This window comes from Corvus cornix, chromosome 6 (assembly GCF_000738735.6).
Source record: "Corvus cornix cornix isolate S_Up_H32 chromosome 6, ASM73873v5, whole genome shotgun sequence".
In the NCBI taxonomy this organism is placed as follows: domain Eukaryota; kingdom Metazoa; phylum Chordata; class Aves; order Passeriformes; family Corvidae; genus Corvus; species Corvus cornix.
The window spans coordinates 8,282,604-8,299,894 of NC_046336.1; the positions used below are offsets into that span (position 1 = coordinate 8,282,604).

The 17,291-nt window shown below is 41.1% G+C and overlaps 1 protein-coding gene across 3 annotated transcripts; it reads right to left on the minus strand.

Moving 5' to 3' along the window:
* Nucleotides 1-2,702: 2,702 nt before the first annotated feature.
* PLEKHS1 (pleckstrin homology domain containing S1) lies at nucleotides 2,703-16,379 on the minus strand. 3 transcript variants are annotated; one of them, XM_039553563.1, is made up of 14 exons: nucleotides 16,214-16,379; nucleotides 15,613-15,738; nucleotides 15,105-15,196; nucleotides 14,907-15,013; nucleotides 13,437-13,571; nucleotides 12,160-12,235; nucleotides 11,384-11,491; nucleotides 10,623-10,718; nucleotides 7,429-7,542; nucleotides 6,336-6,451; nucleotides 4,919-5,128; nucleotides 4,592-4,693; nucleotides 4,069-4,204; nucleotides 2,703-3,288 (listed from the first exon to the last, which is right to left on the minus strand). In XM_039553563.1, exons 2-14 carry the CDS (start codon nucleotides 15,641-15,643, stop codon nucleotides 3,220-3,222), a joined length of 1,392 nt encoding a protein of 463 aa, XP_039409497.1. In that variant the 5' UTR covers nucleotides 15,644-15,738; nucleotides 16,214-16,379; the 3' UTR covers nucleotides 2,703-3,219. The 3 variants fall into 3 exon arrangements, with proteins under 3 accessions (XP_039409497.1, XP_039409496.1, XP_010407107.1); XM_039553562.1 differs by lacking the exon at nucleotides 16,214-16,379 and having other exon boundaries at nucleotides 15,105-15,166; nucleotides 15,613-15,799; XM_010408805.2 differs by lacking the exon at nucleotides 16,214-16,379 and having other exon boundaries at nucleotides 15,613-15,799.
* Nucleotides 16,380-17,291: the final 912 nt, after the last annotated feature.

Sequence of the window (17,291 nt, forward strand, 5' to 3'; positions counted from 1 at the left end):
GCTTTTCTCCTGGGCAATTGCCATCTTCCCGCTGAAGGGCTAGAAAGAGCATGATTCATGTTTGGGAATTCAAAGGGAAATATTTGCTGCTGCTAATGAGTGAGTGCAGCACAGGAATGTGCCACAAATTAACAGCCAGGGAAACAACCTAAATCTTTATTTAAGTGTAGCTTTTTTAAAAAGGGCTGTTTGGTGACTCATCTGCAGATTACTGGGAAGTTACAGGTAATCTCTGCAGGACAAAGAGGGGCCATGTTAGGATAAAATGAGGTGTTTTTCAGCATACAATGTGTTGTAAAGTGTTAACACTTTTATTAATCATATGTGGGCAGACAACTTCACACACTCTACCAGAATTTACAGTACCCATGTAATTTTTATATTGTGTGTCTGTAAGTGTTACGAATCAGCCAATATGTGACATTAATTATCTGCATTTAGCATTGTGCAAACTGGCATAATGATCAATTATGGAGTAACAGATCTGTAACTGTTTACTGAAGTACGGAAGTAATCCCCCAGTTTTCTAAAATATTCTGGAATTATTCTGTACACACTATATCTAATCAAATCCTGTTTTTGTCCAAAAGTAACATTCTTCCATGGCTGAGAGGTGCAGCATGCAGTGCTCAACATCTGCTTCAGCAGCAGGTTCCATGGAGGTGGCTCTTCTCCCACCACCATGCGAGATCTTCTTCACTAATTCACCTCTTTTGAGAAATGTTTCTCTATGAAATGCTAGGAAATTGCTTCATGGCTTTGAATTTCTTTTTGGTGAAATTATTTGAATTTCAATTTCTCACCTCCTTTGTTCATCCATAACTGGAAACACAAGGTATTTGTCTCACAGTTAAGTGCATATGATCATTTTCAGGAACTGTTTGAAAAAATGATGGAAGAATGCAGGGTGTTTGGTCTAAGAAAAAGAGAAGAGAGAACAGGTAGAAAAAATACCTTCCATAATGAAGATTTGTCTGGAGACAGTGGCAATCCAAATATTCCCTATGCCCACTGAATACAGGGCAAGAAAAAATTGTGTTAATTTTCTGAAAAAAATTTCTAGGATAAATACTAGAAAAAAAATTCCTAATTTTACAGAGAGATGAGTCTTGGAACAACATAGGAAAATTTGGACTTTCCTTTTCCAAAGTTCAGAAGAAGAGTTGAGGCAAACCTTGGCCAGGAAAGGCTGAGGACAACGTCCTAAGTAGATGCTCTTGAAGTAGGTGATCTGTGATTTTAGGATTCAGGCCATGAGGACTGTCCTTGCAGACTGACAGAGTTACAGGGCTGGAAGAAGCCCTGTATAGTGACAGCCATCCACCCCATCCCTCAGGGGCTCCTTAGGCAGAAATGGATTTGCTGTGCTCAAAGCAGCTGTGCAGAGCAAAGGAGTCCCATAGCAGCTTTGGAAAAGAGCTCCCAAGAAATGTGTTTCTTCCATTTTCAGCCTCTGTAGTTCCAGAACTGGGAGTTTCCTCTGTATTTATGCAGAATTCAGCACAAACAGGCCTTTGAACACCACTGAAACAGAAAAATCAAAATGTGCTCCTTTCCCACCTTGAGAAACAAGCATGTCCCAAACACTCTTACCTCAAAAGCAGAAGAGACAGGCTCTGAATGTGGAAACATTCAGTCTGGAAATTAATCTCTTGAACAGGAGCTGAGTCTGAACAGACTATATAAATATTTGTGTTTGCCTGTTTTGAGTTACTTGATGTTGTTTGCATCTTCAGCTGAATAAAATTTTATAACGATTTTTTAAAAAGTCCAGCACATTTGTCAAATTTACTACTGCAGTAAAAGGCACCAATGCTGATTTTTAGTGAGTTTAGTTCCTTACTGTAGTAGCCAACTTAGCCTTATTCAATTGGAAGCTGGACAAATACCTCCTTTGAGCCCAATCCACCTTAATCAAAGCTTATATAAATCTCTTAGTATGAGTAATCCTGTGCCTGCTAAACCCAGTAGTTATTTTGGTTCTATCTGGCAAGACAAAACTATCAGTACTCAAACCCCATGATTCTGTTTGTTGCCACATCCCTGTATATTGACACTATCTATTTTATGGCAATATGTGTGTGTAAAAAATCCCCACACAAAGTGTCCATGCTCATACAGGGCACAGGTATGTGCTCTGCCACATCACACCATGGTGCTGTGAGCAACAGAGGCCACTCTAGGACAGGACAAAGCTCCCTTTTGGCATCCACTGAAGCATCCCTGAAGGCAGTTTCATATCAATCTGCTTTTGGTGTGGTGTCAGCTGAAAATTGGTCATGTTTCTATGGCAGCAATGCAAGGAAGCCATATCCACAAATAAATATTTACAGGATAAAATAAGCACTTGCTCTGGAAATGCTGCTGCCCCAGTGACATCCCTGTGGTAGTACTTGGTAGATGAAAACACTCTCAGTGAACTCTGTTTGCATGGGGATGAGAGCACATGCTTTCAGATACATCATTTCTCTCTGTGGTTTTCCCAGCTGTTTTTACCAGGAACACTGTCACAGAGAAGGCCAGCCCTTCTCCCTCCCAAATCCATTCATTCCTTTTCACTTAGGGCTTATTTTGGACGTCTGTGAACCCAAAGGTGCCCCAGACACACTCCTTTTCTCCAACCAGCTCTTCTTCCTGTCCTCCCTTGGATGTATTTTTGTGGCTGTAACTTAAGAGGGGCACAACACAAAAGGAGGCCTCACTGAACCACTACACAACATTTTATTTACCACTCTTCCCTCCAACACTGCAGCTCTCAGCTTGCTTGTAACTTTCTGTAGTTAAGGGGAATGCAGGGAAAATATGGCTTTAGTCCAAATGCTGGTTGTTTGCCCACCCTTAACTGATTACAAGTTCAGTATAAATCGGTGTAACTCAGTGTAAAGGGGTGAGCAGAGGCATGAACCAGTGCTTTCTGCTGAAATGCAAAGTATACACAGCGCAAAGGTCACGCAAATTATCTGACCCTCATTTTCTTCCATGTAACAGAAATACATGCCAACATGAAATATAAGCCAAATACGTGCCATTCATGCCACAAAATAAGTTATTAAGACATAAAATGAAATCTACATTCTCCATTCTTTGTAGTTCAGCAACAAAAGATGTCTGGCAGCTCAAGAAGATGAAGATTATCTCTCTACATCATATATCAGCTTCTCCTCCCCAGTCTTTTCCATTGAGTTTTGGCACTCACTTAATCATTGAGGTCTTTTTATTTCAGGAACATGAGCAGCCTTTAGCATGGAAGATATCTGAATGTGGAATCCTACATACAGTAAGTTTAACCTTAAAAAAGAAAAAAAAAGGGACATTTTTATAGCTTGTTATATCTGATCAACATTTGTGCAACTATCTGACTTGTATTTGAACTAGCTAAATAAAAATTCCCCACTAAGAGAGATGAGTAGTTTTTTTTCCTTGCTGAGACTGGCTTTCCTTTCTTTAGATGCCAACGGCATCTCATGACCTCAACCTTCTCAGCAGAATTCAAATATGAATGTGTTTGGATATGGGTCATGAACCTGGATACTGAAATGTGAGTTCAGAAACACATGTAATAGGTCACAGTGGGGTTAAAGAACATCTTAGAAATCTCCCACTCTCTTCAAAAAACAGAGTCTCACACAAAGAGATGTGTCGTGTTTGATAAGGAATAGGAGGTAGGCATCCAGGGCTCTGCTCTCAATACCCAAAACCACTATAAACAACTAGGCATCCACTGAAGGCAATGGTTTATTTATAAATTTGCAATTTATATGCATTAGCCAAAAAATAAAAATCACAAGTAACTCTAGTTTATGGTTGCCCAGTCAAATCTCTTGGGGTTGCTCAACCTCTTTTAGATCAAGTCCTCAAACACTGCAGTGCTGACCTTGCATTCCCCACATAGCTCAGGATTACGAGATGCCCCATCAGAATGATGCTGAGGAGCTGTTTGGTTCTGGAGTTATTCATGCCAAACTTAGACCCGAGTAAACTGGTTTGAACTGAGCCTCTTGAAATGCAAAAACGAAACTGCTTTCTCATTTGGCTCGAGACATTTGAGCCAAGGTTAGTCAAGCTTACCTCCTTTCTTGCAGACCTGCTGATGAAGAAGTAAGCCTCCTCCACACCCTGGGGCTGCAGATCATTCACAGCCACCACGTGGTCTCCGTGGTTAAACAAACACCCCAGTCTGTGAGGACCAGTCCACTGTGAAACGCTGTGGAGGGCAGACAGTAAAGGAAACATACAGGATATCCAGTCACTGCAGTGGCTGGACAGGACTGCAGTTATGGGGCTGCCCTCTGGAAACGACACACGCGTTCAATGACTTCCTAACTTTTTAAATCTGGTTCTGGCTGAAACCATCACTAATTATTACAGAGCATGCTGGATTCTGTAGAGACCTTTACAACAGCAGTTGAAATACGAACTCAAGTACACAAAGAATCTGAGAGAGCAGAAGGAATCACTGAAGTACCGACAAGCACTGCCCCTGCCCTGTTCTGTCCTGCCAGAACTGCACGTGAGTGTCCATAGTTGTACATTTCTGTGCCTGTCACTTATACCCATCTCTCAGGCACTGTCACAAGACATCCAGACTTACCATATTCGTCCTGCTGCTTCAGTAAGTTTTAGGTAATTGTTAATATCAGCCAGGGGTACGAAAATATCCAATTTCTGCAGCTGCATCTCATCTGTAACTTGACTGTGAGAGAAAAACATCAGAGACCACAGAATCATAGAACAGCTCAAACTGGAAGGGACCCATAAGGATTATTGAGTCTAACTCCCTGCTCCTTGCAGACTCCCTAAAACTAAATGCTATGAGTAAGGGCATCATCCAGATACCTCTGGAATGCTGACAGGCTTGGCAAGCTGAAACCCATGAACATGTCTGTCTTCTCTGCAACCAGCTGGAGAAGACACTTACCTGAGCAGTATAGACAAGTGAACCACTGAGAGGGGTAATGAGTTTTGCCTTCTCTGAAGGGTTGGCTGCAGGCTGGTGCTGCCTTCTGGGAATTTTGTGTCTCTGTTTGCTTCCAAGTCTCTTGGACATGCACCGTTGTTCTGGCATTTGGGAGGGGATGGGAGCCCATCACGTCTGCACGTGAGTTGGCATCTCTCATCCAGCAGCTTACTGAAGAGAAATGATGATAAAAAATTTAGGGGGTTGACAATTCCAGGCACTCTAGCTGTGTTTGAAGCTGGATCAAGCAGCCATCAGTAAAGCAAAGAATAACAACTTCTTGTAGAATATCCAGTGGACAAAATAAAATTGAAGTAAAATAAACAGCCCTTCTAAAAATGGATCCTAAATCTCAAAATAAACATTTTCAGTATGTAAAAACTACTTACTAAGCCTGAAAACATTCCAGCTAACAGCACGCCTTGACAAAGAAACTGAGTACAGATTGTTGGCCTTGTCTGTACTGGATTCTGCAGGGATGTAAAGCTGTCCCTTGGGAGACGTGATAACTCAGAAGTACTTGAACTCCTTTTAGTTTTATTTGATAAGCCTTTTATTGCCTGGAGCTGAGTCCCCATCATGCCCCAAACAAGACTGGGGTTAGTAGCAAAAGCTGCTCTTGGTTTATTTTAACTCAGATTGGCATAACCTTGTGAGGTTTTTATGGTAACTCCCTCTGGGGGAGTCCCGAAGGCACAGATGAGCTTGAATTAATCTATTGGGACAAACTGGTTAGTGGGTCTGCATTTCCAGTAGCCTCCCTCCATGTGGCGTAAGATCTGATACCTACAGACAGTCAGATCTTAGGCCTTTCTTTGGGACGTGGCAAACACTGTACCTTCAAACCACACAGCAACAGAGCTGTTCTTTGGATGGGAAAATGAAGTGAGCATGTGACCTAACTCACACAACTTCCTAATGGAAAAGTTGGGAGCTAATGCCCCATCTCTACCTTTCTCTTTCAACCTCTAGATAATGCTGCCTGATCTGGGAGCATCTGTCTGAAAGGTTGTTGGAGTTTGGCTGCAGTGACTCAGTAAAGTGGTGAGCTGTTGTGTCATAAAAACCCAGAAAATGTTTGAGTCAACAAAAAGTGCTGCATCCTATAGTCAGAGCCTGTATATAGTCAGAGCCTGTATAGTCAGAGCCTGTATAAGTGCAGGAGTCTGCAATGTGAGCTTAAATTTCATGTTAATGAGTTTGAATTTGACTCCAGTGTTCCCATGAGTGCTGAACTTTGTGAACCAAGACCCAACAAGGACTCATTCAAACAAGATGCAGCCTCTAGACCTTGTTATGCAAATACCAGAGATGTCAGCTTTATCTCTATTGCTCTGTCACTTTTAATTTGCAAAACCTTAATGAAGTTGTTACTTACAGTGATTTCATTGACATATAAATGTTCTCCTTTACTGGAGTGTTCTGCACTGGCTTCTCTTGCACAGGGACATCAGACTCAGCTGTAGGGTCAGGTTTTGACACTTCAGTAGTGCACTGTGAGAAATACGTAACAGTATAAGACATTAATGTCATTGCCCTGCCTACAGAAGAACCCCCCCGTTAATTTCCTTATTTTGTTCAGTGCTTACGCTGTTTAAACACATTGGCTAATACAGCCTGGCTTTCCTCAAATCAGTCAGTTCCCAGGAACTGGGAGCTAGAAAGGTGCTTGAAACTTAAAAGTTAATGCTGGAATTATTGGCACTGCCAGACTGGGGTGTGAGAAGCCATATTCTAGAGAGCTACCAGAAAAAAATGGTTGCCTTTTAATTTAAGCAGGCTGTAAAAGGAGACTTGTTCTTTGGGTATGCTTAACTTGGAGTACTTAGATTATATGACCAAATCACATTGTTAATGTCCTTCAGTCAGATGTACAGCCTGTGACTTCTGCAGAAAACTGACCACTTATCTTCTGACCACTGATTTCATGGGAAGCCTAGAGAAATTAGCCTCCCAAATTGGGTGTCAAAATTTGTATAAAATTACCAGCATGATTTCTCCTGCTGCCTTGTTTCGCAGTGAAATGTGGATACCAAAATGTAGCACAGTGTTTTAACAGAACTGCTTTAATGCAGCTTACTGGTGCTTCAACAGAATTACATTTCAAAATATATAAAACTAATGTACTGTTACATTCTCTAAATGAAGTTTTCACATTCAGAGGAAAAAACCAACCCTATCCTATTATACAACAGGCAAAAGCCATTTACAATGAAAGTCAGTTTGGGGAGTTTCACCGAAATCGGCAATGTTTTTGTCAAAATGCCACTTTGCACCAGAAAGATCCTTTGAATGAATCTAGTGTGTTTTTTCTTGTATAAATGAAAGCTCTATTACCTAATGCTTTATCTTTATATTCCTTTTGCAAGGTACAAGTGGTTCCTCCTACCAGTTCCTCTTTGGCTCATTAAATGTCTCTTGTGTCCTTGGAGCTGTTAACAAACCATTAGAACTCACAGCTGATAAACTACCTTTGCTAAAACGCTGCTGGGAGTTTGGTAATAATCTTCTTCATCCTTTTTGATGTTTTCCTCTGGATCTGACAACAGCAGATTGTCCTCACTTCTTCCCAGAATTTTTTCCTTCTGAAAGAACGAGTTTGTATTTAACAGGCTCAGTTATACAGATTAACATGCACTTTTCCATTTATGAGAAGTAATAGAATCAGCAAATATTCACAAAAAAACATGGGAAGATACAGTTCTCCTTGAAGTGAGATATGCTCAGAGTCATCTTATTTTAGAAACAAGGTTTCTGTATCTGTGCTCCTGACTGTATTTTTGAAATTCAGTGCACACAGACAAAACCAGACACTGGTATTAGTACTTCTCATAGATGGATTGGTGGTAACCAGGCTGTTGCCATTGATTGCATGATCATAACCTGTTATTTTGTTTAAAAATCAAGTGTTTTAAATACTTTTTTGTATGAATCTGCATGAATTTAGGGTCACTTGTGTGGAAAAGTTTTTCTCTTTGCATTCAGTTCTGAAGCCCTTACATTAGGAAGAAAATCTGTAGGAAATATAGGGGTTAATTTGGATATATTTGTCCTTTTTAAGCAGCTTTTAACTGCTATCAAGTAAAGAATGAATTTGGGATTCCCCTGACTAATGAGAAATTTATTTTCTCTTGCTTCTCTGTGAGCAAAAAGATACTCCAGAAGACTGGAGATCTGACATAGAATCCTCTGTGTCCTGAGTGATATTCTGCCTTCATAAATACCTGAAACATTAAGTTTGGGGCAATTTGGTAAGTCAAGGAGGAATTCATCCCTCCACCAAGTTTACCTTTTCAAGTTGCAAAGAGAAATTATTTATTTTTATGTCTCCTTGTTCACTTCACTACAGTGAAGAGTATGGTAATTAGTATTTAGCTGCCTCCTAGTTCAATTCTCTGTGCCATGTTTGTGATGTGTTTTTTATCTCTACACTTACATCCTTGGTTTCCATGGTGATTGTTTTAATAATTGCTAAATATGCCACGAATATATTACTGTTTTCAAGGTAAAGTAAATTAAACTAATTACTTTCTTACACATAACAAGAAGAAACTGGCAATGAATATTAATTAAGGATGATTACTGTATTTTTTTTTCCTTGTTGGTATAAATGGCATTAAAATCAACTCATGCCATGGGAGTCAGAACAAACTTCAAGTGTCTGTTGAACCATAATATCGGATTTACATCCAAGTTTATATCCATTTACATTGGAGAGAAAGTAGACTATGGAGAAAATTGGCTGTAGCACAAGATAGAAATGACACCTGGAGAACAATTGAGTCACTGATACCTATAAGCTCCTTAAGGAAATGTAGGTGTTGCCCTTAGACAGAGGAACCTCTTTAAAAAAATCGGGTGTGTGGCAGATCCCAACAAGAGTGCTTTGCTGCCTGCAATACAGTAATGCCCAGCACAGGGTGATGCAAGTCAGGGCTCCTCATTTTGATGTATTTCAGATCTTGAAAGCTGTGTATCAAAATAGCTGATACTGAATTGCTGAGTCAGATGAGGTTTGGTAGCTCCAGAAGATGGGTTGAAAAGGAGCCAGGTCCCCAGATCCCTCCAGGGTCTCTGCCAGCATGACTAGACTCACTGACATGGAGAATCCTGTTTGCATGAGTGACAACTACTTAACAAAGTGTTTTCAAGGTCTGGGCCTGGGTGAGGGAACCACGGATAAAAAGCAGAACACATCAGAAGCTTGAAATGGGGAGTCACACTGCTAAAAGGAAGTAAATACCAGGGATTAGGTAGAAAGCCAGTTGTCTAGATGTCACTGAGCAGAGAATAGGTCCAGAGATGTTAGCAGATGTTAAGCTTATGAGTCAAGAGAAATATTTTTATCGAGTGAACAAACGTTGTTGTTTCTTGTTCTCTGTACAGCAAGGTTATTTATTTTCACACATGCCGAAGCAGAAACATGAGCTTTGTGCTATTCCCTCTGCTTCAGGCTAAAAAGCTAAAATCCAAATTCCTTATCTTTTAACCCTCGTGGTCAGTCTGTCCCAGCCTGAACAGCTGCATGTAATACCTGCTCTCTGAGGCATTGTAAGTATGAGAAGAATTAATGAATAAGACAGAAAAGGTATGCACAAGGAAGAGACACAAAGAAATTCTTGACATACATCCAGAGCAGGACTGGTTAAATTCAGACCAAGAGTTAACTCAGTGCATTTCAGAGCTCAGACTCACAATTGAATTACTGCAGCTTTATAAAGTACTGTGCATCAGCTGAGCTATGCTGACTGCCTGTGGCATTGCAATGTAGTTTCAACTATTCACTTCTTTCCACTAAATTTAGCTGTATTATCTCATAGCTGCTCTCAGCCTATATACAAGGATGGTGATTGCAGCATGTGATTTACCACCCTGCTAGCTGTGATAGCAGAACAGATTCTTTGCCCTGTATCTCAGCCACTCCAGGTCATAGGTCAGTGCATAAACTGTCAATAAAGATAGGTTTAAGCTTCAGAGTGGTGTGGTAGAGCCTTGGCTGTGCCTTCTGTCCTCTTGACTCTGCTGCAAAGGCAGCAATCCACGGCAGAGGAAAACTGCTGCAGGCACTAGTTCAGGGAACACAGGTCAGAACACTTAGCCAGTAATACATGATAACATTCATCTTTTTATCTTTCCAAATCACTCCTGCTAGATATGGAAGTGAAATTACTTGAAGACATATTAATGCTGACAGAAGGTCAGTTCTGAGATGTGCCTCAATTTAACAAGCTCTTGTTCTGTAATTTAGTTACATTGACTCGATTGCTACTGGCAAAGGCTGAAGAAATAAACCATTTAGGAACAACTGTGGCACAGCTGAGAAATGTGCAGGGAGGGACAAATCCTCAGTCAGTGCAACTGCCGGGCTTTCTCATCAAGTTTGTGAGAGCTGCCACAAGTAGCAGTTGCTGCGTAGAAACTGAGGACCTGACTCCAAAAGCCCCAAACAAACACAGGTATTTCAAGCAAATTTTTAGAAGATTATTTTCAATGGTAAGCAAGTAAACAGACTAAATATTTAGGAAACTTTCATAGTGGAAATCAACTCAGTGTGCTGGGAAAGTAGGTGGATAATCTATAGTCACAGACACCCAGGTGAGATAAAAGCCAATATTCACTTCTGCAGATGGAACAAGGCAGGAGCTGTTTGATTTGTTCTGCTCACCAGGCTTGGCAAAACTCCTCTTGGTGAGTCACACTGAGCCTGATGAGGGCCAGGATCCGAATAAGGCCTGTTCTTGTCTTCTGAGGAACCATTCTCCTGTATACAAAGAAAAAAGATTGACTCCTCATAAAGATACACTGGAGGTGCTTCACCCACATTCATTTTCCTCTCGCTGGGCCATTTGCACAGAGCTTTGTGACTACAGAAACCCAGCAATTCCTTGGCTGCTATTTCACCCTGCTACCTGCACTGCAATTGCTGTGGGATGGCAGCAATGCTTTCCCTCCTTTCTATTTAAATATTGAGGGGCAAGTCTGTAAGGCACAGAGGAATTGGATCTGAGCTCTCCTCTAAGCTTTACAGCCTAAAAAGAGAGAGATAAAGCACAATCACACATCAGGAGGAATGTGGCTAGCAGCTGCCAAAACAATCATCACATGCCTCTGCCAGGGCATGTCAAAGCAAATCTTCAGGAGTTTACCTAATGCCCACTAATATTTGCCAGTCAGTTGAGACAACCAGTGAGTATTTTCTCTCATGTGCCTTTACTTATATGCAGACTTGCCTCAAAAGTATTTCCCTTGTGGGGTCTGTGGTGTTACCATCCAGGTGCTACTCAGGAGCCCCACCAGAACACACCACCCAGGTATCTACTGCAGAAACTCTGAACAACATTTGATGGAAAAGAGCAACTATACAAATGAAATTTCACAGTCATGCCTAGGCACAGACTTGTTATTAAGGATGGTTAATCAGTTTACCTTCTGGTAGCTTTGCCTGTCCAGAAAGCTGGTCGTTTCTATAGAATTTGAGAACAGTGGCAAAGAGGAGGGCCGGCTTCTGACTTCTGGATTTGGAAGATCTTGGTTCTAGAAGTAAGGGAACAGCAGTCTAAGAAAACAGGGCACCTGTTGGGTGTGGGCTAAAATGTACCAATGCACCCCACTAGGGCAAATTTTACTTCTGATGGCTCAGAGGCATTGTCTACATGGCATTTTTCAGGCAGACATAAATTTGCCCTGCTTGCACATTGAGCTGTCTGGAAGCTGCAGGGATGTGAGTACTTAGTGCTGAGTCTAAACTGGTGGGCCTGGCTGGCTGACAAGGTGCAGAAGCTTGGGCCTGAGCTTGAACTACTTCCAGGGCTTCCAGCTGGTTCATAACTTTGACAGACTGATGTAAAACAATGTGTAAATGTAACCAAAATGCACCCGCTAAGTATAACACACAAGTTTTCATTCTGATGCATCAAAGGTGCAGTTCATTGCAGCATAATATCAATCATCCCCTCATTTCCATTTGGCTTACTCTTCAAAGATATTCCTTCACTGTAAAATCAATCCCAGTGCAGACAGACTGTGCAATGCCTGCTTGATGCATAAAGCCAGGGTACAGGATTTATAAGAAAATTAATTTCTGAATAACCAAGGTCAGAGGCAACTTGCAAGGCAAAAATCAGGAAAATTCCTTTGCACAGTTTTCTAATGAAAATAGAAACATCTTCTTTTTTCTAAAATCAAGTATAGTAACATGTCACCTGAGGGCAGCATCCACCTCTTTTGTCCTCCCTGCAGATGGAAGATATCAGAGTGACCCAGTCGTCTGTTTCCTGCCTGTAGGTTGGAACAATGGGAATGAAAACTTACCGACAAGTAACACAAGGGCAAGGCCGTTTGCCTACCCACTTCTTCCTACGGGGCACAAAACAAAATTCCCAAGATCAGTGGGAAAACTCTGCACCTTCCTTTCAGGAAAGAGTGCTCAGCAGGTCATGGCCAGATGGCAAAGTCTGACTCAGAGAGCTAACAAGGCTTGGGAATGCACTTGGGCCATCAGGATGAGAAACAAGCCATGAAAGGATGGTTGAAGCTGTTTTTCATGCTTGCAGAGGATTTAGTTGGATTCATTCTGGAATGCTTTCCACTGAGTGTGGGCTGTGAGAGCCGCGCCCCGGGGGAAGGCGTTGGGTGGCACGCTCAAGTAGCACTCAGGTATGTGTTTTTCTTCTGTGCTTATCAGAATTTCACACATCAGCTGCTCTTCTGCAAAAAGGCAAAAAATCCCCTGACACGCTTGTGACTGGGAAACTGAAGAGGAGACACTGGGAACCAGCAGCACAGCAGCACAAACATCCTCCCTCACCTAAATGAGCTCTGGCTGATCACGTCCACAGAAACAGTTTCTGGACTCAATTCCAGCCTGAAAAAGCACCACCCTGCTGCACCAAAGCCCCCAGTCTGTACGTTTGGGATCTGTTTTCCTTCAGGAGAATTTTTGTCTTCAATCTGCTTCCCTTGATTAATAACCTACTTTGCAGGCAATATTACTCCCTGGGGTTTACCCATAAGAAGCCGAAGCTTTTCTAACCCCCAGGAGCTGCTGGGTGAGAAGGCAAAGGTCTTCGCTCTTCCTTGACCCCTAACCAGCACAGTTTGAAATGGCACTGCCATGCTGAGGTACTGCCACTGCCATCCCCACTCCCAGGCCTGTGCTCCCACTGCTTACACCTGTTGGATGCTGTAACAGGGTGGCTGCAGGGAAGGTGAGTTCACCTGCCTGAACCAGCAAAAAATTAACCCAGCCATGAGCAGGAGGGCGGCGGGGGGCAGGAAATGACATAGAAAAGAGCTGTTTACCATTGGACCAGCCAGCTGAATCACCTCAGCCCAGAGCTGTGCCTTCAGTAGCTGAGACACAGGAAGGGAAGGGAGCGGCTGTGAAGGAGCAGGACCCTGCCTTGGGGCAGCAGCAGCTTAGTGCTACATCAGTTTAACAGCACTGTCACACTGCTTTTGCACATCTTGCTATGCCCACCTGCTGTTCCCGATGAGGTAGTAACACCTGTTTCCAGTGCTGATGGACATCACCTGCTCGGGAAGGCATTTAAACATCTTCCTCACTGTTTCCATAATTTCAGCATTACTTATGCCAACTTCAACACTCATGATTCTGTGAAGAAAACCATATGAAACATCCTATATCACTCTACATAGTTACATACAAATAGACACACATATATATGTGTGTGTATGTCCATATTTTACTCTAAGCACAGCCTAATATGATGACATCTGCAAGGGAAAAGTTAAACATTTTTCCACAGAAAAAAAAAGTGCTCAAGAAAATAATTGCACACATTCAAAGAGGTGGTCTTTCAGTGAAGAAAACCTCCAGGCAAAAATATAAAATTAACTTTTGCAAAGTGTCCAGACAATGGATCCTCATTTATGGAAAAAGGGGCTGTTGGTTTAATTCAGAATCTTGAAAAGAAGCAATAGTAAGAAAAATTTCTTGTGGAAGTTTTTTAACCACTATAAAACAATAGATTTGATTTGAAACTAATTGTATATTAATAGTGTTTTAATAGAGGGGAAGAAGAACAGAAATGCTCTTAATGGATACTTGAAGCACTTGAAGTACTACTTCCATTAACTTCCAAGAAGCCAAATTAATAAAAATAATAACAACAATAATTATGGTAATAATGTAACCACAGACCACTGAGCAAGCTGCAGTATTTTTGAAAGCTCCACAATGTAAATCATTTTAATGGAAGAAGCACAACAGCAATGTGGTGAGTGACCTCCAAGCCTAACAATTCCAGGAGCCTGGAGTATTAACGTCTAGATCCGACAGGTAAAATCTTTACATTTCCCATTACATTTTCTGTTTCCCTTGCAAGCATCTCGTACCACCTGTGACATGGTAAAGGGTGCCAATACAAAGCCAAAGATACCTAGTCTTGCTGCAGTAGCACTGTGCTGACAGGAATGAAATGACCAACCCCAATGAGCCAAGCAGAGCAATTTCACGGCAGAGTAAGAGGGAGAGAGCAACCAGAATCAGCCCAAGGGGTTTATGTGAAAGTCAGGAGACCTTTGCACAAACCTGCAAAGCACTTTGTGAAGCTGTAAGCTGGGAAAGGGTGTGTGCCACAGCTGAGAGTGAATGAATGCACAGCACTGTCCTCACAGGGGGTAAAATGTGTTCCACTACAGGAACACAGCCTGCGGGATCATGGAGCCAAGCAAGGTACCTCATTTGCAGATACATCACAACAATCACTCACACTAAAGTAAATTACAATAAAGCAAGTCAGGATTTTCACTTCAACATACATCACAGTTGCACCCAAAGCCTACAAATCCCAAGGGACACTTCTCTGGACTTTGCTGGGTTTGAATCAAACCTCAGTCAGGAACAAGTGCCTGTACAATCAGTGGCCATTGGAGAGTGCTGATACATGATTTAAAATAAAAGAGATGATGCATTGCAGTTACATACTGATCAACAGCTATGGAGCCTTTTACATGTTGGCCTTTTAGATACTTCAGGATGTAATTCCCCTTCCTGGATTTGGACAGGACAAAAAGACGCCTTTTCCAGGAATTCTGCCAAAGAGAAAGCAATTTGTCTCTCATTAAAATTCAGGAGAACAGAAATGAGGGATTGCTGAAATATGACTAATCTGTGCTAGTATACCTGTGAGCTGAAAAGCTGAAGAGGTGGTGATTTGATGAAGAATCCGTGCTTGCAGACATCACCTTCAGGGCAAAATGTATTTTGAATTGTGACTAATCAAAGAGAAATGAACAGCACCATTACTTAACTTGCTGCCAATTAATCTCTTAAAAAAGATCAATTTCCAGTTCAGGAAATTGTTGCTTAACACTGTTTTTTTGTGCTTAAATAGCCATAAGACAAACACAAATCAAGGCTATAAAATATAGAGACAGGCGCTGCTTCCCTGATGTTAATGCTGACAACTGGCCCAAATTGTAAACTAATGGTAGTGAAAATGTAGGGGCTCAGAAGGTATCATGAGCTGCTGTCTTATTTGACTGATCTTACTTAACTTTTAGGGTCTGGTCTTATTTATCTTCATAATTAGTGATATGAAATGCACCCCAGTGAAATTCATAGGTGGCATTCACTCAGCTAAGGATAACAACTTTACTAGTAAAAAATTTTAGTACAAGAAATTTTGTACCTGCAGAATTTCTTTTGCTTGTAGAAGCCATCCTGATTGTTTCTTCCACCCAGATAACAAAAATGTTGAAGCTAATTCCTTTCAGTTTGCTTGCTGCTGAGCAGCATTTCACTGCACACACAATTGCTATTGAGAAAATAACAAAAATCTTACAACTGTTAATTTTCATACTGATGATCAAAATACATAAAATAGCCATAATAACTATTAATTTAAATATATTCTAAAATAATTTTATATCATATTAAAATACACACTATATTTGTTATTTTATAATACGATCATCAAATTACAAATAACAAATATTACCCATTTTTATAGGCCAAAAAGATGATTTGCCTAGAAGTGAGAGCTGCCAAAAGAACTTCATTTTGCCCTTTCTTCTGCGCTAGTCACAACACCTGTAACCTAGGAATACTGCAACCATGTATGTTTCTGACACTGCTTTGACAGTATGATCAGTCCTGTATAAAATCAGCATAACTTGGCCTAAAGAGTTTAAAATACGTGTGGAAAATACAGTTAAAATGCTATGACAATTTTAATAATTTTCAAGTCTGTAGTATTCTTAATACAATGCCTTTTCAGAAGTTTGCCTTACCTCAAAACTCTCATTCCCTGCAAAATCAGATCTTGGCTGGAAGTTGTTTGTTACCTACGAGGAGGTTACACAGACCCTCTTGTGCCACCTGAAGCCACACAGCCTCTCCCGGGAAAATCTGAAGGATTACAAGTGCTGTTCTCTGGTTCTTTGCTGAGAACCCTGGTTGGAGTGAGAGCTTCAAGGGCTTTCCTTTGTTTGTGTTTCTTCAGTGGTTTACTCCATGGTGACGAAAGTAAACATGGCACAGTGAGGAGTGGGGTGGTCAGAAATGGGGCGGGTTACACACGGAATTTTACCCCTGAAACACAATTAAAGCTATAGGCTTTCATTCCTCCTGCTCCAGGCTGTAAGTGGGAATGACCCACTGCAAACTTAGGTTCATCAGAGATTTCTGAACAACATTTCTGTCTGTATATTTTTTGAGTTTTTTACGAAAACCATCGCAATTTTTGCCTTTTGGGGAAGAAAGATTTGTTGTACAAATGCTGTGATAAACTGTTACAAAACTTGCTTCTAGAGTTTTCATCTGTTGCCTACCAAAAAAATAAAAGGACAAAAAAGCAATTTCCAGAACTAAAAATGACTGCACACAAAGCCAATACTAGGGGCACACACCTGGGGTTGCAAGGAAAGGCAATGTATTATTCTGTTCAGTGTGACTGACAGAGTCACCTCAACCTGCAAACAATGCAATTACTACAAAACAATGTTCCAAGAGCCTATGACAGGAGAAAAGTCTCTTCTGGATGTCAGTAAAAGTCAAGATTTGCACGTGGGAAGACAAATACCCATGAGATTAGTTGTGCTTTCTCACTCTGCCTTTTGGGAAAAAGTTTTTATTGATTACATTTAATTGTCTTTTCAACAGAAAGCAACATTGTAAATAGGTTATGTCTAATTCAAAATTGAAAATGCCAGTTCCGTGATTATACTCCCTCAGATTTTTGTATGCCAGGCATTAAGGGATTTGATTGCTTCAAACCTTTTGAAATGCAATGAGACACTTCAGTCAAAACGCAAATAAAATGTTTCAAATCTTTAAGATGTAAGCTACGATGAAACCGCAGAAATTTCC

Bases quoted from the DNA above. Each gene is read 5' to 3' on its own strand.
- PLEKHS1 (XM_010408805.2), bottom strand. From the start codon at position 15,781: ATGAAAATTAACAGTTGTAAGATTTTTGTTATTTTCTCAATAGCAATT. The intron at 5,129-6,335 runs GTAAGTAACAAC...ATTTCTCTTCAG, and splicing joins TATATGTCAATGAAATCACT to TAAGCTGCTGGATGAGAGAT. The intron at 4,694-4,918 runs GTAAGTGTCTTC...TTTCTCTCACAG, and splicing joins CACTTGTCTATACTGCTCAG to TCAAGTTACAGATGAGATGC.